Source organism: Hoplias malabaricus, chromosome 3 (genome assembly GCF_029633855.1).
Source record: "Hoplias malabaricus isolate fHopMal1 chromosome 3, fHopMal1.hap1, whole genome shotgun sequence".
Classification (NCBI taxonomy): domain Eukaryota; kingdom Metazoa; phylum Chordata; class Actinopteri; order Characiformes; family Erythrinidae; genus Hoplias; species Hoplias malabaricus.
Genome location: NC_089802.1, coordinates 68,090,651 through 68,113,860, shown reverse-complemented (window position 1 = coordinate 68,113,860; position 23,210 = coordinate 68,090,651). Strand labels below are relative to the sequence as shown.

Genomic DNA, 23,210 nt, shown 5'->3' with positions numbered 1-23,210 from the left:
ATTCTTCTCAGGCGATTGGTTACAGACACCGTCAATAAGAAATGGTAAAGGGACGGGCAGCAGTCTGCATAGTACAAACCTCATTCATTGCGGCATATGAAGAATAAAAGTCTTTATTTTCGGTTCGTAGTGATGAGATGATGTATTCGTTATCAGTTATTTTAATCGCTTTCGTGCACTGTATTTGTCCTGCTGTCGGGAAATCCGTTTCCGGGGTGTTTAGAAGTGAGACAGCGAAGGAAAACAATGGGCAATATATAACAAAATTTCTCTATCACGGTGGGTCTATTTAACATTATAGAAATGTTAAATGTTCCTGTAAGATATTTGTAGTTTCGTCGTAGTTTCTATCTTAATGCATAGGTTATTTCAACCACGTATTTTATGTACATCATAGGCTTAGTAGATAAATCTTTTCAGCTGACTGCAATACACCTATACATTACAGTAAGACTGTGTTCTTTTATATTGGAGCGTATTTGGTCACCAGGACTACATCATCTCTGTGTACAACTTACTCTCTCTTTCTCTATAGGTGAAAATGGTTTGTTGGCATACAAGCTGGAGAATGTGCCCTTGGCAGTGCAGAAGGAGGCCAGGCTGCTGCTGTTTCAGGGCTTGGAAGGCTTTGACAACCTAAGCTGTTTGGACAGAGTGTCAGGAGCTCAGCTTACCAGTGAGTCCGCTACCAAAGGTTTCCCCAGAGCTCATCTTCTCATAGAGCCAATAGACATAATTTATATGTATAACATTTGGCACACTCTTGTATAGTGTGATTACAGCACACATTTCTTAAGGTCTCTTATTGTCCCACATCATGTGTTAATGTCCAAAACCTTATTTTGTTCCTTTCTTGGGCATCTGACTGAAAAATGGGATGCTTCACTGCAGCTATATTATTGTATATAGCTACTGTGTTATGCCTGTCAACTTGCATGAAAAACAAATGAACAAAAACTCTAAAAATTGCCGAATTTTTTTTTTCAACACCGAAATAAATGTTTGCCTGTACAATGTCAGTCACCACTCTCAATGCAAATTGTCCAGCACAGGGGTATAAATATCCCCCAGCATTGGGTTCTGGAGTTGTGGGACTGTGGAGTGACAGAGCTCCTTCCAATATATTTGGGTTAGGCTGTGTTAAGCTATACATGGCTATAGTTTTTAAATTGAAAACCCAGGGAATTGCAGTGTTAATATCAACTCCACAAGAATAAAGCTGAAAGCAATTTGTCACATTCCAAAAAAAAATAAAAAACATGAATCTCCAAAATAGTAACATTACTGGAGAAGGGAAAAAAAATTGTTAACGTTCAAAGGAATTCAATGTAAAAAGATTTTATTCCAAGTAAGTAATTATGGAGCATTTATTTTGGTCATCATGAAATTTTGTGAAGGACAGCTGCTGTGTACTAATAATAAAGTAAACTAAAAGTAAAAAAAAATAAAATGTAAATTCTTTACCTACCATTCAAATAAAAGAAATTACAAAATAAATATTAACCACATTTTTCTCTGATTAAAAACTGATTAAATAAAATATTTTAAAGCTATTAATATTTTACAGACTTTGTTATTAAAATGTTAATCATATGATCATAATCAGTCATTCGTATATGTTCACATTTTGCAGTTTCACTGAGCTCAGATGAGCACAATGAGACCATACCTCGGCATGTTAGTCCCCAGGCCTGGCATGTGATGTACGCAGATCGCTACACTTGTCAGGAGGAGGAGCTGGATGTAGCGATGGAGGGCTTGGGTTTTCGGCTCACCCTGTTAAACCCAGACTCTGCAGGCAACCCATTAGACCACTTCAGCGCAGAGGAGTCTGGTGAGTCTGGCCTTGGCTTAATTTTATAAAAGAGCAGAGACATTTGTGAAAAGTGGCAAAATACATAGACATCTATATCCGATGGTAAATGTGGCTTATTGCTCCTAAGGTAATCTAAGGACGCTTCTGATGTTGGTTTGGAGAACAATGTGACACTGATGTGCTTGCTCTCTCCAGGTTTGCATAGCTTCTACTTCATGCTGATCTTGGCCTATTTTGTGGCCTCCTGTATCTATGTGCAGCCCTTGTGGCAGGCTTTGAATAAAGGTGGCCCCATGCATACTGTACTCAAAGTCCTGTCTGCAGCTCTGTTACTGCAAGGTCTATCTGTGATCTTCAACTACATTCACATGGCCCGGTAAGGCCCTGTGCCATATTTTATGTACATCTAATTTTCTATCAGAAAGTATACACTGGACATGGAATTTATTATGTGTTTACACTTTGCAGGTATGCTAGAGATGGAGTGGGAACTCCTCTGATGGGCAGCCTAGCAGAACGTGAGTGTCACTACTCATTTAATTAGTCTACACAATTTTCTCATAACACAGTGCAGGCAGTGGTGGAAACTACATTGTTGAAGATTACTTGAAGTTTACCGTACCCGCTTATCCAGTTCAGGGTCCCAGTGGGTCCGGAGCCTACCCAGAATCACTGGGCGCAAGGCAGGAAGGGGGTGCCAGTCCTTCAAAGGGCGACACCCACTCACACATTCACTCATGCACTCACACCTATGGACACTTTAGAGTCGCCAATCCACCTTCCAACGTGTGTTTTTGGACCAGGGAAACTGGAACACAGAGAATTGTAATATTCTTTGGAATTATTTATATTTTTGACTGTGTGTTTGTGTGTAGTGTGTGACATGGTGGCTCAAGTACAGATGCTGTACATGTTGCTGAGTCTGTGCATGGGCTGGACGCTGAGCCGAAGCAGGAAGTCTCAGTCTAAGCCCCTGCAGTGGGACTCCTCCCCTGCATCCACTGCTCTCGCTCTTGGTGGTGTGGTCACACAGGTAAGCATGCAATAACAGTTCTCTCAAAATCATCAGCCCTTTACTCTTGTGCCCAGTATCCTAACTACATAACTTGCATAGTTCAGTCATCCCTCAGTATCTGCGGGGTATTGGTTCCAGGATACAACACAGATACCAAGATCTGTGGAAGCTCAATTCATTAAAAAGGGTGAATATAACATTTGTTTGGTCTCAAGGATTGCACAGAACAGATCTAGGTAGGACACATGGTGGTTATAGCACCAGCATGTTGTTGGCAGACGGAAGGGACTTTAAAAGAGATGGAGCAATTCAATTTTTCAATATATGAATTATGTTCTTTAGCAGTCAGTGTGGACATTTTTTTAAAACGACACTAATTAAATTCTGATATTTTCTAATGGCTTTGTATTGTAAAGAGATTTTATGTTAACATCTATGATAGATGTCATGTTTTCCCATTAAAAAGTGGGGGATATATTGCAAGTCAAAATTCCCAGAGATGCCAGTCTGATTTACAGCACCATATCTGGCAGAAGACTGACATGACTGTAGAGCTCACTCTTGCACTGTGGCTTTTCACAAAGTGTGTTTAGGTGGCTTTAGCTCTGATATAGGCAGCGAGCTTCCAAATATTAGTGTATACGCTCTATTAGATATATTATGATGATATCATTTGCCGCAACCCTTTGGCTGAGGCAGATAAATCGAGAGTGATAATTCTTAGTGCCCCATCTCTCTGAGCTTCATCAACTTCAACACAAACTGGACCAAGAGCTGTTTAGCCCAGCCAGGAGGCTGTGTCTAAAAAAATGTATTTGCTGTATGCCGAAAATGGAGCCAGGGACTTCAGACACTTTGTTTCTCTGTCACATAGGTTGTTGCATCTTCCATTCGGGCCTGATGGTATCCACTTTTTCAGTAGTTCCCCTTGACCTAGCTTCACATGCCGACATACAAACTACTTCTGTAAAGCTGCAGAGCTACTGTGCCATGCCTTACACGCATTATGTCCTGTCCCATAAATCCACACGGGCCTCCTTGGTGACTAAGGCTGTACCTAGCCCTACTGGCACTCTTAATGCATGCTCAGTGCCACCTGTTCCATGTGAAGATTTTCATTCCAACAGCTATACCACTGGATGGGGGAAGACATTAATTTGGCCATGCAGTCCTTTGCATGGGTTCATCTTGCACCTAGGCCAGATTTCTACCACTGCCATGTAGGTCAAGCCTGAGAGTTCTTGTTCCACTGCATTCAGTACACCTCCATGGACAACACCTGATCGATATACTTTGCAACTAGGGGCACATTTTCAGCATCAGGGTGGTTATGGTACCATAGTACCAGTTTATGGTGTGGTGTCGGTCTTGCATTTGACACTCCATGTCTGATATCCAGTCAGTATGTAAGACATACAGGATTGAGATACTGAATGTTGAAAGGTATTGCACCAGTCTTCCCTCCTTGCATGTCATGGTTAGGAAAGCGTGTCTGAGAATTGCTTGAAAGGCAAGGAGCCCACTTTTAAAGAGGGTGGGATTTCCTGGATCACCACTGTGTTTAGTCTTCCAGTCACCTGCCGGATGTTATACCATAGTCACGCACAGGGCGTTTCCCATAGTGAGATACCTCACTCTTGATTTAAAGGACCAGGGTTTCACGAGTAACCCATTTGGTGCTGGTCATGGAGTAGAGGAACAGAAGATTTTCTGTTGATGGCAATATAATGCTGAAAATACGTTTTACCCCAGCTATGTATGATTCCATATTATTGTCTTCTACTTGTTCTGGAAAGAATATGTTGTAAGAGTGAAAGGCACTGGCTGTAAAAGTAGACCCTTAAAAACAGGTGAAATACTATGCTCCTCATTGGGCAGTTGGCTAACCAGAAGCTTCTAAAAATCAACAAATACAGTTCTGACATCCTTCATATTGTTAAAGAGACTGTGCATGATGATGTATGGAAACATTTGTTCCACTGAAAATCTGATTAATTAATAACTGGATATAAGTTTCTAATTAATATTTTTTAAAATGACTTTTGGTGTGAAGCCTTGCCAAAATAAAAATATGGTTTCATGTATGGTGTGGAGTTGTTAACTTTTTTCTGGCTTGAACAGTATAAATATTTTATGCCCAAAATATTTCCTCATTAGTTTTTACTTTAGAAAGCTCATATTGTAAGATATAATGTTATATTTTGCTCAGACTAACGTTAGAGATGAAAGCCATGTCTTAGGTTAAATTGTAATAAATTATGTAGCTCACTGCAATTCCTTTACTCCTATGACCCTGCAGGCGGCGCTGCTGATCTGGGAGCAGTTTGAGGACACAGAGCACCACAGTTACCATGCTCACCGCAGTCTAGCTGGCTTACTACTGTTGACACTGCGTGTGGTGCTTGCACTGCTACTGGCATCTGTTTTGTACCAGATTATTTCTGCGGAAAGGAGTACACTCAAAAGAGACTTCTACCTTAGCTTTGCAAAGGTAACGTTTTTTTCTGTTCAGTGGCGTTGCATTAGTGATAGTGACAGAGGAGAGTTTAAAGCAAAATACCCAGATTCCCGGGCAATCCGGGGGGAGGGGGGCTGAGGCATCTCAGGTACACAAACATGCAACATCCTGAAGAAAAGGCCAAATCTTCAACCACTGTGTCACAAGTTTGCTTGTATCTTGCTTTTTTTCCTGCTTGCTGAAAACACAGAGTCCTTTGTGTTTATTTTAGGGTTGTTTCCTGTGGTTCCTCTGTCATCCAGTCCTTGTTTTCCTTTCTGGAATATTCAATGAACATCAGAAAGAGAAGGTAAGAGAACTACCTCTGGTATTTAAAAAAACGTATAATATTTTAACAAATGTTTTGAGCTCATCTTCACCTGGTGGTTTTGTTTTCTTAGGTCATAACCATTGGAGTGATTCTGTGCCAGTCCATCTCTGTGGTTATCTTGTACAGGCTCTTTCTGTCTCGCAGTCTTTACTGGGAGGTGTCATCACTATCTTCTGTCACACTGCCCCTCACTATGTCCAAGCAGCCAAGGGGCCGCTACTGAAGTTACTGAATAATCATTACATTGGGACTCCTGTTGTAAGGAGTACATAATCAAGGACATCACTCTGCTTATGCTAAAAGAATGAGCATTGTAGAGAGAAAAGTCATGTGTGTATGCACATGTGTACACATAAACACACATATGTGTATCTCTTATGTTATCACCATGTTTCAGAGGAGCAAGTGTCAGTACTTCCTGGGCCCTTGTTAAAAATAAGCCCCTGTAAGATGTACTGAGGTGTGGAAGTAAGCTTACCCTTCGGGTTGCCATCCAAATGTTTGGTAATATTTTTAAATAATAAGGCACATATGAGATTAATGTAGAACGATATAGCCAAGCATACAGCTGATGCTGATGATGATGATCAATTTCTCCAATATCTCATGTACTGGCTATTCTGTACTGTATGGCCTTGTTTGTGGTCTAAATGTCTGCCTGTTCAGGTCAGATTCATACATTAAATTAAAGCATTCCGTTTTAAACAACTGGAAAGATGTTATTGGATCATACCATTGGTTTCATGTGAGGTACAAGGAAACTTGACACAGTACATCCGGGGCTTGTTTACTGGAAATTGCCCATTAAATGACAGAATCAAGATTCTTTACTAAGTAGAGCAATAGTGTATAAAAGCATTTGCACACAGCACCAATACAACATGCAGCATGTTCTTTTAGGCTGTACTTGAATTAAGATGCCAGTGGTTGAATAGAGTCCATTCCGTCTCGTACATTGTACATGGTTTGGTTCATTTTCACAAGTGCCTGAAATGACAATCACTTTGCCAGTGAAGAAGGACTTGTGCTGTTTTTGCAGGTTTACCAGGGAGTAATTGTGGAATATATTTATTGACTTGTTGATGTGAATTGTTTACACTCCTCACAAGCAATGACATAAGGCTATGAAGATAGCAGTTATCTTCAGCATGTTTGTAAAAGATTAATGTAATGCATACATATTTTTTGTTAATAAATATCTTGTACATATACCTGGAGGACTAACCCACATTTTTAAATTCAAATATTGACTTTTTAACATAACACTATATTATTTTTAAAAGAAATATTGATACCACAGATTGTCGTAATTAATTAAGGATTACTTCAACACCTTTTAAAGAGTTACATAAAAACACAACAAGGCCCCAACACATTTATAAATATGTGGTATGTTACACCGAATTGTAGACACATTTCTAATAGTTTGTCAGTTAAATCATGCTGATTCAAGGTCAGACAAAGTAAACAAATTATTCTAGTATATAGATGCAACAGATACAAAAATTATTTTGCATTATAATGCAGCAGGATCTGGGGTTACGAGGAGCTGGGCCTAAATGTACAGGGTGAGTAAACAGTAGCAGGACACCATTTATTTCTTTGATATGCTACATGACCACCTTCCCACTGGAAAAACTTGCCCTTGATCCATTGTCGGCTTTTAAGATGGCAGCCATGTTCTGGACATAGTCAAGAAAATAGCCCCCTCATTACTTGTGTATTCAGATAAAAGGTGTCCTGCGACTTTTGACTCACTCTGTACACCAAAGAATTTAGACGTTTCACAAGAAAGAAAGAGTGCCTCCTAAAATACAGTAAAATTTCATACATATTTTCTAAAGAAGCTTCCTTTTGTTCACGCAATTCGTGACTAGCTTATGAGCTCCACTGTGGCTTGCTGAAAAGCCCCTTGTGCTTTGCTTGCTCTCTGTGCCTCACTCAAAATTGCCCCCTTCGTCGCAGCTTGCATGATTCATATCAGTTCATATAACTCCAAGTTCAGTGATACTTTTACTAACAGCACTGTACAGTTGAGCACTGTGCCATGCTCCCCCTGTCATTACTCAAGTAACCAGCGTACCGATCCAGAACTACTTTTTGAGACTGTACAAGACATTAACATGAAATTACATATTAAAACTCCAACCAAATCCGATCTGACAGCTCTGACACTGGATCAAATATTTCAGGTTTACAGGGTGACTCACAGCAGAAGGCCAGTATGTTTTAGCTGATATTTTTTCCTCTTTATGTAATTAGACTTGAACAAATATTGTGTAATGCTGCTTTAAGTATGTATTTGAGTATAGGGTGAAAGTGTATGGTTTTTATTTCTGTATAACTGCAGTTTTTTCATCCATTCCTGTCATCATTCAGCTAGCAATGTGTGCTTGGAAATAAAGAAGAAAGTACAGTACAATGTAGAAACCTAAAAATTTAATCAAACAGAGGAACAACCTGTAAAAACATAATATAAGTTTACAGTGTGGTGAGCTAGTGAAAAATACAAATGAAAAACCTTCTGCAACATTATAGTTTTTACAGCAGGTCCAGCTGCCTTTTAATGGAAGGTAACTCCAGCCAAAAATACATTTAAAATGAAAAGAATACAACGACAATATCATATTTTTGCTATTGCTTTTTCTAAATGTGCATGCAAATATCATGACAAACTTAAAAATGAAATGAATTAAATTTGCAGTTTAATTTTTCTTTCAAGCATGGGTCATCACTAACAAAAATAAAATTAAAATGAAAAAAGCTTTTCCCATTTAATTTTGAATACCACGCTGGAAATGCATGGTCAGATATAAAATATCCTATAGGATAAAGTCACAATTTACAAAGATTTTCGTTAAAGGAAACAGAGATATTGAATTGTGATCCAGAGAGTGCAAATGCTCAGTCCCTATCTCAACCTCTCTGTATAACTCTCTTATTAACGCTTGTTATTGAGTGTGGTAAACTTCCGCTGACGTCAGAGACAATATGTTTGATGCATTCTATGGAGATTATAATCTGCCTACTCAAATTCGGACATATAGCTTCGATAATTTGCATAAAATTCCCAACTCGCTTTCAGAAAAATAGATGCATTATCTTTCGAAAGTGACCAGTAGATGGCGTGGATCGCTGTCTATTTAATGCGTATAATAAAGATGTTGATTATTTCACTTGTAACATGAAGGCTCCTTAAATGAACACTGTATGTTACATTAAATGTGATTTAGATGTAATCTACACTATACCAAGTGCAATTACTCCCCTTCCTTTAACTCAGTTCACGCCTCTGCTGCTCACCTCCAGTTTTAAAGCCCAGCCCGGCAAGTTTACAGGATTGATTCCGTTGGTCTATGAATTAATCAACCCTAGGTGTCTGAATCCATCTGACTGAGACTGTCTTAGAAACACAGAAGATTCAAAACAAAAATGCTCAGCCATTGTGTGGACAATGGTAACGTATAGCGTATAAAAATCACAACATGGACAAGTTAGCAAAGTAAATAAAAATTGATTCGTACTGGTGTGACTCTTTAAAGTACTATATCACTTCTGCACGGAGATGACTTTTTCCTTGATGAAGACAAATTCACAGAATATTGTCCAATTACAATCTAAAACTGTAATGTGTGAAATCACATTGAAAATGTAACAGTAGGAAACGTATTGCATTTTATAATTCTCTTTCATATTAAACCTAATGTGCAATTTTAGCACACATTAAAACATCTGACTAAAAATGACAGAAACAGCACTTATGACTTTGGATCGTGTTTAAACACTTGGTCTAAATGGCAGAATTTGGAATGCATGTTTTCATTAGTTCATTAGTGTTACATTTTTAATCCAAATGACGTCTATTTGATGTCTAAGCTTTCCTCAAGTTCCTCTCGAAATGCTTTTCCAAGCACTGACATGGATTGGGATTTACAATGATGTGTATCATATCTCAGAGATCCCACTCTTAGTGATGTCCTATTCAAAGGGGGGGGGGGGGTCCTCTATGGGTATATTTTTGTTTACAGAGAGTGTAAATGTACAATAATCAATACAACAATTTTACTAAATAAGGATTATTTTAAATAGGATAAACAAAATAAAACCTTTGTGTATGAAAGCATTGCTACATTAAAACCACCAATTATAATGGAACATTGTACATTTCACTAATTTAATTAAAGTTGCGGAAGATGTACCTTGTCCCTCCAGTGACAGTGAAAAACAAACTGACATATTTTCTGAGAGTGTAAATATAGCAGGTCCATATTTCGGAGATTGAGCTTGCAATGCCATAGAGAATAATATAAAACAAGTGAACATTGAAAACCATTCACTGAAATTCACATGGTTTTTATATAAAATGCTTGTACTAAAGAACCCTTGAAGGGCAGGGTGATGGTGAACCTCGGAATAATCTTTATGGAAAATATTTTAGTCTAGAAAAATACATTTCTTTAATGTACATTTTCTAAAAGGCTTTACACCTTTTACAAGTGACAAACAAAAGAGTAAATGTTTTAAAATTGTTGTAAAAAAATACTAACATATCTTCCAAGCCTTTATTTGCCATTTACTTTATTAAAGCAGTAACTTTATTAAGCGTTTATGAAACAGTCTGAACATCACTCACAGGCTCTTTTTTCATTATTTACACATATACAACTTTTACCAGGTCCATATCAGTCCATTAGTCTTCCTCCTCCATCATGTGTCCATCATAAAGCCGCTGCGTACGCAGGATATGCCTCGTGCAGGGCTTTGCTCATGCCCGGTAAAAATACGTAAGCTACGGGGGGCTGAGGGGCAGACGCTGTCCAGCCGGGGCAGTTACAGGGCATCATGTATCCGGGGTTTGTTGGGCTGGGGTGTGTGTGGGTGGCACCCCCCAAGACCCCCACAGTGGGGAAGGCAGCTACACGACCAGGGTAGTCGAGCGCGCCGTGCGCAAAAGTGGACGCGGGTAGCTCGGGCAATTTCGAGTGTATGTCCATGTAGGGGTAAGGGCTGCTGGTTAGTGGGTGGCCGAGCAGGGCTCTTGTGGCAGCGGCTACAGCTGCGGCCTTCTCCGCGTCCCCGCCCGGGAAGAGCGCCCCCTTCAGGCCGTCGGGTTCCCCGAGGCCATAGGCCGCGCTCAGCGGGTAGCGCTCCTTCCTTGCTGCGTTTTTGGGCTTGCGGCGCGGCCGGTATTTGTAGTCCGGGTGCTCCTTCATATGCACGGCGCGCAGGCGCTTTGCCTCGTCGATGAATGGCCGTTTCTCCGAGTCGGACAGAAGTTTCCACTCGCCGCCAAGTCGCTTGCTGATCTCCGAATTGTGCATCTTGGGGTTGTCCAGTGCCATCTTCCTACGCTGAGCCCTGGACCACACCATGAAAGCGTTCATCGGCCGCTTCACGTGGTCAACCGGCTTGGACATCTCGCGTCCGCGTCCTCGCGCCCTGTTCCACTTTCAGATCCGACAGTGGTCACGGTTGATATTTATGGCTTTAAACTTATGTGAGAACACTTTTCAGGGAAAAGTGTCAGTGGAGAAGTGAAGAAAATCCATAACTGGAGAGTGGGCTTTAAATCCTATGTTTGAGTTTTAGCCCAGAGAGTGGTAGATAAAATACATATAACCGACATTCACACTTCAGCATTAAGTACGGTAAACACTTCAGAGGCTTTGCGCGAGCAGGCACCGTCCCCAGCAGCTTCCAACTTTGAACAAAGTATTGTTGTAGTCCCGATAAACAGGTGAAACAAGAATTTGGACTAGGGCTGTAGCTTTTTAACTCCCAGAGAAACACACAATACAACCCACATGCTTAATTAAGAAGATACACTTTCGCTCTTAAACTTTACTGTGTCCGAACATGTCCCGTGGCTTCTCCGGTTAAGTCCTTTTACTGAAGGCTGCCCGAGTCTGTCCGCTTCCCGCGCGCTTCAGTCTGTTTATGAGAGGAGGGAGTGCGAGTGTTTCTTCAACAGGTGCTCAGCGACCAGCCCGCCGCCGCTCGAGCGCACAACTGGTTTCTTCAGTAAAATAAGCCGCGATGACCTCATGGGGCGAGGAGGAGAAAGAGGGAAGCCTCTGGGCGGAGCTTTCCAAAGCGCGTTCCCGCGCCCACACCTTATCAAGTTTAGTTTAACCGTGAACGACACCGTTAAACCAATTCACTAACACACAGCTATTATACACGCTTTAATCAGCACCTGCTCCTTTTAACTGATACAAGACCTTATCAGAGTTTTCTATGGTTTGTAAGTTTATCGCCTTCTTTGTAAAGTTGATGTACTGTTTACTTCACAAAGACAAGAAAAAATAAATCACAGAAAATAAATCTGTTAAATCTTTTAAAGCAAGCGTCTACTACTCCATCTTCCGAAAACTACTAGAAATGTAAACAAAGTCATAGTGGTCGTGATAGGAACCACACGTTCTGGAGCATTTGTTATCTTCTAAGAATCCTTTAGAACAGCTGAAACGTTGGTAATAATGAGCAAAAATACACTGAAAATGTGAGAAAACTCGAAGTTTTAAAGGGTGTTCCACCACCGAAACTTAATCATACGGTTTGTTTTGATGGGAATTTCAGTGTAGTAATTTTACAGTGGAAGTGATAGAATCATACACCCGCAGTGTTTAGTAGCTCTAAATGCTTCCTCCCAAAAAATTAACTACAATATAAGACTATTAGGTATATTCTTACAAATATGTTGTTTTACAACAGTTTTGTTTAGTATTTGTATTCATATTTAGCTAATGCTTTGCTTCAGTTCTAAATAAATAAATAAGTAAATAAAAAATGTCTTTCAAAAATTTTCATTTCTTATTTGCCACTATTTCACCATGACCAGAATTCCATATATTTCTCATAGGACTCATAGATGCATTAAGCATTTTGGCTAGTTTATAATGATAAAACTATTTAATGACATGAAATACCATATGGCGCCCCCTCCAGGGTGTGTTCCTGCATTGCGCCCAGTGATTCCGGGTAGGCACCGGACCCACCGCGACCCTGAACTGGATAAGCGGTTACAGACAATGAATCAATAATTCCATCTGAGATATTTAATTGGACAAGAGACTTTCAGATTGAGCTTTTAAGGGAAGCTCTACAGCACCAGTAGTAGTCCTCTGTTAGGTTTAAACTGTTTTTACAGATAAATGTACATGACACAAAGTAGCTGGCCTGACGTAAAGTAGATGTACACAAATTAGAAAGCTACTGTGCAGGAAAATGTTCATGTGCTGATAATGATCCAGTTACAAAATGTTTGTTTTGGTCAAATCAATTAAATTATGAACTGATCATAATCTGTTGTGGTTTAGGCCTGTTCACTAATAAATGGGGTTTGTAGTGGCTGAAACTATGTGTAGACTTTGTTTCACGGTTGATGTGATGTATTTTTTGGGGATTTTTTTTCCCTTGCAAACATTCACTTAATGAAGAATACCTAATACCTAATCTATATGTACTTCAGCTGCTGAGATGTTTTAAAGCAAAATGTTGGACTGTAGAGATATTTACCAACTCAAATTTATTAACGATGGTGGCCCGAGGCCTTGTGCCAAATCACGGCTGAGCTGATATTCATCTTAACAGAATTCCCTCTCATCTGATGTAGCTTAAATAAATCCTTGTTCTTATAATACCATTGTATACATAGGTTTTCAAAAACTAAGAAATGCTTCTGTAAGTATTTGAACATCTAAAAAAAGTAAAAAAAAAATATCCAGAACATGCATCTCAGATATCAGCACAAAGTGTGTTATTCTACATATCACAGACTACTGGCTCATCTCCGTCTGCTTCTCTGCACTCATCTGCTGCAGAGACACCTTCCAAATCCAGGCTAACTGGGCTAGACTTAGATTTTATTTATTTATTTTTTGGCTGAGGTTTCTGGTGGTGATATCACTCTGCTACTGACACCATGCTGTGTACATTATTATGATGATGCCACTGTCAGTCATTCGGCAACTTGACGGGCCCTTACCGTTTGGCAGCAGTTGCAGATGTTTGGAGATTTAGATACTGTTAAAATTAATATATATTCATATATAAATATATGAATATAACACTGGTAAATGTTTATATCATGGCATATTTTAAGATTAACACTATTTTATATACGTCAACAAGATTCACACGGTAAATAACTGCCTGCACATCGGTTAGACCAACAAAAGGCTACCAAACAAATGAGTTGTGACATCACGTCACACCCAACACCCCAAAAAAGGCCTAGATATTTATAGAAGATACTGCAGTTTCAATATAGGTCAAAAATTGCAATTAGATATTTCCCCCTAATCATTCAGACCTACATTAGATGCATTAGTCAAACGATTAAAGTGGTTGGTTAGGTCTCCTCTTAGGTTTGTATTACACGTGTTTATTACTGGCTGAAGAGAGTAATGTTGTGCTGAGAGAACTCTTTGTTGCAGTGAAAGAGCAGCAGGAGGATTAAGATGATAATGCACCTCAGCCCGTGCCATGAGCTTCTCATAGAACAGGTGCAGATTGACATGAGTAAGATACTGCAAAGGGAACAGGCATCATTCAGCGTGGCTGTGTAACTGAAATGCCCGCCATTAAACAGTGCTCAAATGAACCAGGGTGTTTTTCATAGGGTGTAAGTTGCTTTAAGTAGGATAATGTTTTAGGAGATGATCAGGGATACAATCTTTGCCTGCTACAGAAAAGCTCTCTCTTACCTTTTCATTCCCACAATGAGTGAAAATAAAGCAACACCATACACCTGGGAAATTAACAGCCTTTACAACATCGCTGAAGCAGGCTGCATTTTTTCCATTGCTTTGGCTCTAAAAGTGGAACCCACACTTACAGCACTGACGGGCGCTTTGAGGAACACTGACTTGGGAGTATTTTCTTCCTACTGTCGCTTTTGCTTGCTCATTTGTGACAGGACACAGCTTTCTGACAACGTCAGTAAAAACACTGTATAAACAAAACTGCAATTAAATAAACTGAACTGCCTTAAAATGGAAGGTGCTGACAACTGTCAACATAAATACAACACAAGGTGATATAACAGTAAACAGGAAATAGATGCAGATGTATGTAATATAATACAATTTTAACACAATGCATACAAACAGCTATAAACAGCAACTGTGAACACTGTTCTTGAGCTGATCTGAAGGCCACAAGACGTTTGGAGGTCTATATATGTCTATATGTATATATTAAATAATTTTTACTTGTGTAAGGGAAACTGTGTAATGGTAAATAACCAAAATCTGCAGTGGGTGTGATCACAACTTCGCCCACTGACTCCGGGTCGGCTCCGGACCCACCGTAACCCTGCACTAAATAAGCACTTTCAGACACTGAATGAATGAACTTTAAGCTGTGAATTTGTCTAGCAGAAGATTGAGGGACATAATACTTCACAGCAGAATAAAACATAACACTATGAAAGTTACTAGCTAGAAGATGGACCAGCAATGATTGTAATTTGGTTCGAATTCTTTTCTTTTACGGGGCATCTCTTATGAGAAAGTTCTTGTTGATTCTTACAAAGCAGAAGGCCACTGTTTGCTCAGAACACACTGGTCGGTCTGACTAAGAAAGGGTTTCATTCAGTCAGTGACAGACTGAATGTGTAAACAAAGCGAAGTCTTGCGAGATTCAGGATGTGCTTTTGCTAGGCTACTTTTTGGCCGGCTGGGATGAGCAGAGCATCAATTATAAATATCCTAATCCTATGTATAATAAAATCAGGGCAATCCATCAAATGTTATAAGCAAGAAAGGAAAACTTATTTTGGAGAAAGCGGAAACAATAAAAGATTTTCACAAGTGCCCATGTGTAGGCTTCACTTTCTAAGAACCCAAAGGGTGTCTGATCCAAAGTGTGGATAACACCGGGACAATACGCTGAAATGTAATTAAAGAGACAAATGATTCAAAGTCTGGTTTGAATTTTCTCCGCCTCTTTCCTCTCTTAAAACTTCTCTGGTCATAAAGCCGGGGTTGCATTGCATGGGTGATCTGAATTATCTCTGAAGGAGAAGCTCATTTAGTGGCTAAAGAAAAGAAAGTTCTTTTGAGAAAAGGGAAGGAGGGAACAATGCGCTCAAAAAAAAGGCTTTCACTTCTCATCATTGAAGAAGAGGGCCCCTTCTCTTCACACAGCTGTGCTCTGTTCTTCTTCACAATGATGTAACCTTGGTGCCATAGCTGATGCTTCTCTGAGGACTTTCACCAGGAAGAATAGGGGCAAGCTGCAGTAGACACTAAAGTATATGTACGAAACATCAATAATAGAACTGTGTATGGTTCAGATGAACTTTGTGTTGACTGGCGTAGTGAAGCATGCCACACTATTTGCTACAGCACTTCTAAGTGTCAGCTGCTCGAACAGCGTTGAGTGCTGTGAATATACATATATTTTGTACAGTTATTCAGATTTTTATTGGCAATTATTTTATTGCACAAGAGCCGGAGAAGAGTCATTTTTCTTTTAGTATTTTTCATTCATTTTGTAAAGTGCCAACAGAACCACTTTTAGATTCTTACTGAACCGTCTGCTGGACATTTCTTTTCAACAGCCTTTCTGAAAGATACTTGTACCATATCATTTTTATAGAAACTTTTTATAACAGTTATAACTGAAGATTTATTAGAATTGTACGACAAATGTAATTAATGAATATTTATTTAGTTTTCTATTCATTTTTAGGCCACAGGGTAGAAAAACCTGCTGGTTAAGTCAAAGCTTCAGTCGTTTTAAGATTCTTCCCATTCCAGTGTCCATCTCAAGAGTGTCCTCCTCTGTTCGTTCTCCCATGGGGAGGCCAGAATCCAGCTGACATCACAAGCTGTTTTGTTGGCTGTTCTTTGTGGTCTGTAATGAATCTAATGACTGTGAAAGAAGGGAGGAGGATAACTCCAATGAGGGAGAAAGATGGTCACGCTGTGTGGCTAATGCCCTGAAATTTGTGACTCTAGTGAATGAGGACAATAGGAGTGAATGGCAAGACAATGAGCAGTGTTTTTGTCCACTCAATTTGTCTTTGGTCCCTCAACCTAATCACATTCACTGGGAGTCTTTTGAAGCTTTGGCTTGGGAGAAAAACTGCTGAGAGCTTTTTTCACTGAACAGAAGGGCAGAAAGGGTAGGAATCCTCATCTATCAGCAAGGCAGCAGGATTTTAAAGGGAGGGATCAGGGTCCTAAGGGAACAGAATGGATAGGGGAGAATGGAGAAAAAAAAGGCCAAGTTGTATTGTCTTGACAAGTTTTCAAAATTTGTTTACCCTCAGCGGATCGTACACTGCTGTGTTATATCTCTAATGTTTCCCATTTTTGAGACAGTAGAGGCTGCATTTCCGCATCCACTTCACCTTTGAACTATTTTCTAAATATATTTTGAAATCAGTCCTAAAGAATGACATAGGCTACTCTTTTAGACTGATATACAACTACACTTGACTTCACTTAGAACCACTGTATTCTCCCAGAAACTAGTTGTTTTCTCAATTGTATTGATTTTACTGAGGGCATAGCCATCTTAAACCAGCACAGCATTTAAGGCATTCCATTGAAGCACTAAATGTGGTAGTTCTTTAAAAATGAAAAGAGGTACTTCACACTCATGTGACTCATTTAGAATAATGAACTGTTTATTGAAAGATTTTATAGGCACCAAACCAGCCATGCGATCGCCATGCACCTATTATGTTATTTTCTGCCACAATTTTTTATGTTCCTGAGCAACAGTCTAAGCATTGGCCCTGTTTTCAGTAGATCACCAATTTTAATCCCACAACCCTTTCGCAGAAAAGTCTGTGTGAAGGCAAACACCCGTAATATTTGTCCTGGACTTTATCCCACTAATACTCTAGTAAAATCATCAGTGTAAAGTCTGAGTGTATGTGAACAGTGCCGCTAATGTCCCAGAATATCTCCTGCAGATGTTGCACATGTGCTGCTTCCTGCCAAAGCATACAGAGCATTTCTCACCACTAGAATGCGTCTCACCCAGAACATCTTCCACTATGGACTTGACACGTCAAAGTTTCTCTGGAGTTTTTCCAGAGTTGATATGCAAAAGGGGCTCTAGAGATGCATCCCAATGAGCACAATGGCTTTTCTCTCTGGGTGAGTGGGTGGGATAGCCCTCCCTCCCTCTGGCCCATCCTACAAACACAGTGCTAGACAGCGCAAGCCTGATGTGACAGATCTGTGCAGCTGGTGCTCTCCTCTGGCACATTGAACGATCCAGAAGGGTTGGCTTCGTGTTTGCCTTCACATACCCAGGTTTATCTTATTGTGTCTGACAGGGGGAGTCTTAGATAATTGACCGAAATGGGTAAAGAAATAGGGGGAAAAATTACATACTTAATCTGGTTGACTACAGAATATATGTTGCATATTATAATGTAAATCCACAAGAGCCTACCTTTTAAAGATTCTCGACTAACTTACCCCATAACCACATTTAAAATAGTGTCGTCTGCTTCAGCATACGTTTACAGCTTCAGGGAGGTATACCTTGTGTCTCTCCATCAAGAATGGATTTTGGCGATCCATTTCATATATGCCCGCAACCTTATGCTTTAAGAGCTCCTTTCTAAATGATAAAGTCAAGCCATGCATTCCGTCACATGCACACCTTTGAACTGGACACAATGGGACCCTCCTCTGCAAACATCTCTCACTTTTGTTTGCCCATCGACGAGAAGAATGGTTCAAAGTATCGCTTACGCTCTCAGGATTGCGTACATGCAAACGGAGAGGGCAAGAGAGGGAGATTCGACACCTGTTTTGCCCAACACTTCCACTCCTGTTCACAGTTAAACTACCATTCTGCCTTCAGGGAGAAGCCTTTTTTCACACAGCCACAATGCAATCTCAAAACAGCACAAGACTTCAGTGAGGACTGTAAACAAAAGCCCACCACCCCTTCGGCAGAACACAGCCTTTAAACCCATTATCTTTGCGAAAAGCACTGGAACAATACATAGGTGGGGATTTTCCCTTTGCTCATTGGTAAAATACCTCACATCCTCTTAGAAATATTAAATGAGTTACATATAGCATTTTATGTGGAGACGTTAATTAAAAATCATTAAATTGTTAAACATTTGGGGCAGCTGTGTCCTAAATGTTTGAGGTGGGCTTGTGATCTAAAGTTAATCGGGTTTGATCCCCAAGACTGGGGTACAGTGCTTCCTCTTCTCTCAACATCCATGGCATATACACACACACACACACACATATATATATATATATATATATATATATATATATATATAAAATGTATATTAAAGATATTTGTAGTAGTCCCATACTATTTGAATTTAACAAAAACAAACAAATTAAAATACTTTGTAGATTTATATTTATATTACTTAGATAATCACTAATATGATCAAAAGTGACCGATATGTCAATCAGCCATAACGTTAAAATGACCTCTTTTTCTTTACACTCGCTGTACATCAGCTCATTTTACCATGTAGATACATTTTGTAGTTTCTCTAACCACATGGTTCTGGTGTGTTAGTGTGCTGTACTGGTTGATCAGACACAGCAGTGCTGAGTTTTTAAAAGTGTCTATTTACTCTCCAGTCTGTCACACACCCTTACTGATGGTCCACCTTGCAGATAAAAAGTCAGAGAGAGTAGATCATCTGTTGTCAATATGTTGGTCGTCTTCTAGTCCTTCATCAGCGGTCACAGGATGCTGTTGTCTAGTTAGTGGACTGGATAATGGACTATTCTCCATTCAGCAGTGACCCTGAGCTGTTAAAAAACTCTAGCAGCACTGCTGATCCACTCGTACCAAAATTAGAGACACCAACACACCACCACCATGTCAGTGTCATTTCTGTGCTCAGGATGATCCACTACCTGCACTACGGTGGTCCTGAACATTGAGGGAATACAAACAGGCTGAAAACGAGCTAAGAAATTATGCAGAGTAGGTCAAATGAACACTTGTAGAAACAAGGGGGTCATTTTGGCTGAAAATGCCATCAAAAAAATCTTCTTTTTGTAATGAAAGAGTATAATATAATCCTGACTAATCAAGAAACATTGATCAATAGCCACTGCATTGATTTAGAAGAAACTGCACATTGCCCTTTTGAATAATGAGTATGTTTAATCATTAACCTTAACATGTTCCACGATATAATAACACAATAGACAATTACAAGATACAATCTTTAATAGGTCTTCCAGCAGAGAAAACAAAGTAATCAGAGCTTTTTCTTTTGTATGATGTTTTAAAGTGAAGTGCTTGAAGGTTACATTTCATCTCATTTAGGCCAAAAAGAGCAGAAGTAACTGGATGGTTCATATCATTCTGTAACTGATGAGTCTTGAACTATAAAAACTGAAAACATGCAGCAAGATAAGACTAAACTGTACTACCTACTAATAATAATGACTCTAACAAGCTCTTTCTTTAAATATGTAATACAAATAAATGAGACAAAACTAAATGATTTGGTCATATTCAAGTAAACCCATAGAGCATTAAGACACAGAGGACTGTTAGTGCAACAGCTGAGCAAACAAGCTCACAATGAAGGCACAGAAACATCTGTACATTTTTATATTGGCTGTCCCTTTCAAGCTCACAATTACCAAGACTAACAATACCAGCTACAGAATACCCTTTACAACCGGGAACACAGACCATGGACACGAGACCGTCTTTCTAACACAAGCCAACAAGAAACGCTGTTCTAATAGAAGGGATTTGAGATTTGATCCTGGTCTAGAATTCTTAATTCTGGACCAGGCAAAATCTTATATTACACAATATTTTAAATATTGTCTTCTAGAATAAAGATTGTCAATTATAAACATGTGCATTCTGTTCACCATGCATACAATAATGCATCAAACAGGCAATGAAAATAACAATTCACTAAGATTTATCATCATATGATATTCAGAATACAGACCAAAACAAACACAAAAAAACAACTAAAATAAAAATAATTTTTTATAGTATGTGGATTCCAGTATCTAATAAACAGGGCTGTAGGGGGCGTTTGATCATTCTGCACTGTTCATCCTGCAGCATAAGATACAGTTACAGTCAAATGCACAGCATGATGAAAAGCTTGCACTGGTAATTAACGTGTCTAATACATTTAGCCACAATAAATAAAGAGCTGGTTTACTGTGTGGGTAAGGATGGCGAAGAAATGTGCAAAAAAAAAAAACAAAAAAAAAACACGTCTACCTAAAGAAATAAAACAGCGTAAACTGTCCCAGAGGTTTCCCACAAATATCATAGTTTTACTTTCAATATACTTACACACACACACAGCACCTTTAACATTACTACCTCCTTGTTTAAGTGCTGCTGGATTTTTTTAAAAACTAAACACCAACTAAAAATATCTAACCAACAGTGTCCTGTGGGTAGCCTCTAGTGTCCACTGATGGAAGACTTAGAGGACGACCAACACACACTGTGCAGCGACAGATGAGCTACTGTCTCTGACTTTACATCTAGAAGGTGGACCAACAAGGCAGGTGTGTCTAATACTGTGGAGAGTGAGTGGACACAATGTTTAAAAACTCCAGCAGCCCTGCTGTGTCTGATCCACTGGTACCAACACAGTGTTTAGAAACAAACACACCACGACCACGTCAGAGTCAATGTAGTACTGAGATCGGTCCACCACCCAAATCATTCCTACTGTTGTGGTGTTCCTGTCCATTCAAGAATACACTGAAATGGGGGCCAACAACTATATGCAGAGCAGCAAATGAACTAGAGTCAAATAGTACAAATAAAGGATGTGGTCATAATGTTATGGCTGTTCTGTGCACATATATATGTAGTGTGTGCGTATGTCTGAGTGCCATATAGTTCTATACCAAGAATATTATATTAATAATATCAATAAATAATGTTTCTACAAGCAATACAAAGAAGTCCAGCAATATCATAAATTACATAACCATGGGACTGAAGGCACAGCTTAAATGAAAGAGGCAAGTATAGTCAAGTGGCCAAAGTAACTATATGCCTCTACTCAATTCCCTGGGAACTTCAGCTATATGAGCTTTGTAAGGCACATATTACAATGCTTTACAATCAATAGTCCTCCCACATATTTGTGCATATCACGAAAATGAAAAAATGAAATCATTAGTTAAATAGTAGTTAGATGAGAGTGCTGGTTTAGGCAATACAACCGAATGCCTGGAGAAGTGCTAGACAGTCTTCATCTTTGCTGATGTGTATTTCAGTGTCCTTTTCTCTCTCAAGCTCAGAGTAGTATATATCCAGCATGAGCTTGTGTACTTTGGGTGTGCGCTGACCCCCCCCTTTGTCCATACAGAGGGCTTTGAGTGATGTGGATAAGGCAGATACATCAGCCCCCCTCAGGCTCCATAGAGAGATGTGCGGTGAGCTATTTGTACGTATCTATTTGACTTGTGCACTGGAAACTAGGCCCTCATAGAGCAGTCTCAAAGATAACCAGGTTAGCGTCTTTGCTAGGGGCATAGCTGTTGGCCAGGTTGGTCCGACTGCGATTCATATATGCCTGCGGGCAGAGGAGAGAAAGGAAATGTGAATGTTACGCAGCTGAAGAGTTGCACAAGGTCTTTTCAGAAGACTTGGATGGAGATGAAACATGCCCCTTATTTCCTTTGTCAGTCCACAAAGAATTTCCAAAACATAAGAATGTGCACAATAGATCACCGAATGGCTCCAAAATTCCCCCTTCTTTAATATCATTATTTTGCAGAAATCAAAACCTTACATTGCATCTGTGAGCAGTGATTGGCTGAGAAAGAATTCAAGAGACAAAGAGACACCTGGCGTTCCATTTCTTTTTCAGATGGAAAAGAAAAAGTCCCAACGACACAAATAGCGACTGACAAACAGTTGGCCATACTATCAGATATACTCCCAATTGAGCTTGCATTCACAAGGCACAAAGGCAGAGTGGTGCGGTATCAGGTGATGTATGTTTGAAAGCCCACCGGTCAGCTCCAGAGGGCCTGCTCTGTGAATGAGCTCAGCAGTGAGGGAGGCAAACTGGAACTTGATCTAGAGAGAAAATGAGGGGGGCAAGAGGCTCCTACAATAACCCCCATCAGCCTGCCACTGTGGAGGGAGAAACTGATACGGAAGAAGGGTACAATGGCCAGGTCTCTTTGAAATGTTGAGTTTTGTGTGTTTCTGGCACGGGTGCATGTGGCACAGAACGGGAGAAAAGAGGACATGCTGTTTGTTGTTTGTGGTGGAGGTGAAGCGTTATGGGTGTTTTTTTGTTTTTTTTGTAGCACAGTGTTTGTGCTTTGTATGAGTGTGTGCAAATATATTAGTGCAGGTTTTTATTGTACAAGAGCAGGGGTAGACATATGGAACACTGGATATGAATGCCATCAAACAATCAAACAAATTCGGGCCAATATTAAAAATGCACAAGCAGAATAATAGAAACATTTATTATATATAAAATATATATTAAATGAACAAGCATCCTTCAGCTCCTATTAACTGTGAGTTGTCATTACACTAGTCAAATAAGGGAATAATATATGATGTG

The 23,210-nt window shown here is 39.6% G+C and overlaps 3 protein-coding genes across 4 annotated transcripts in view; 1 reads left to right on the top strand and 2 right to left on the bottom strand.

The window, feature by feature from the left end:
- The first annotated feature begins 44 nt into the window (after positions 1 to 44).
- Positions 45 to 6,824, top strand: gpr180 (G protein-coupled receptor 180). Its single transcript, XM_066665998.1, has 9 exons — positions 45 to 279; positions 536 to 676; positions 1,634 to 1,834; positions 2,012 to 2,192; positions 2,285 to 2,334; positions 2,692 to 2,849; positions 5,131 to 5,322; positions 5,561 to 5,638; positions 5,730 to 6,824. Exons 1-9 carry the CDS (start codon positions 138 to 140, stop codon positions 5,880 to 5,882), a joined length of 1,296 nt encoding a protein of 431 aa, XP_066522095.1. The 5' UTR covers positions 45 to 137; the 3' UTR covers positions 5,883 to 6,824.
- A 3,544-nt stretch (positions 6,825 to 10,368) lies between these two features.
- On the bottom strand, positions 10,369 to 11,660 carry sox21a (SRY-box transcription factor 21a). The gene has a single exon (XM_066664864.1). It carries the CDS (start codon positions 11,074 to 11,076, stop codon positions 10,378 to 10,380), a length of 699 nt encoding a protein of 232 aa, XP_066520961.1. The 5' UTR covers positions 11,077 to 11,660; the 3' UTR covers positions 10,369 to 10,377.
- Positions 11,661 to 19,811: 8,151 nt separating this feature from the next.
- The window catches only part of abcc4 (ATP binding cassette subfamily C member 4 (PEL blood group)), a 55,361-nt gene continuing 51,962 nt past the window's right edge, over positions 19,812 to 23,210 (bottom strand). For both annotated transcript variants that reach the window (XM_066666606.1, XM_066666605.1), the window contains exon 30: positions 19,812 to 22,199. In XM_066666606.1, coding sequence (XP_066522703.1) covers positions 22,110 to 22,199 — 90 coding nt within the window. In that variant the 3' untranslated portion in view covers positions 19,812 to 22,109. The remainder of the gene's footprint in view (positions 22,200 to 23,210) is intronic.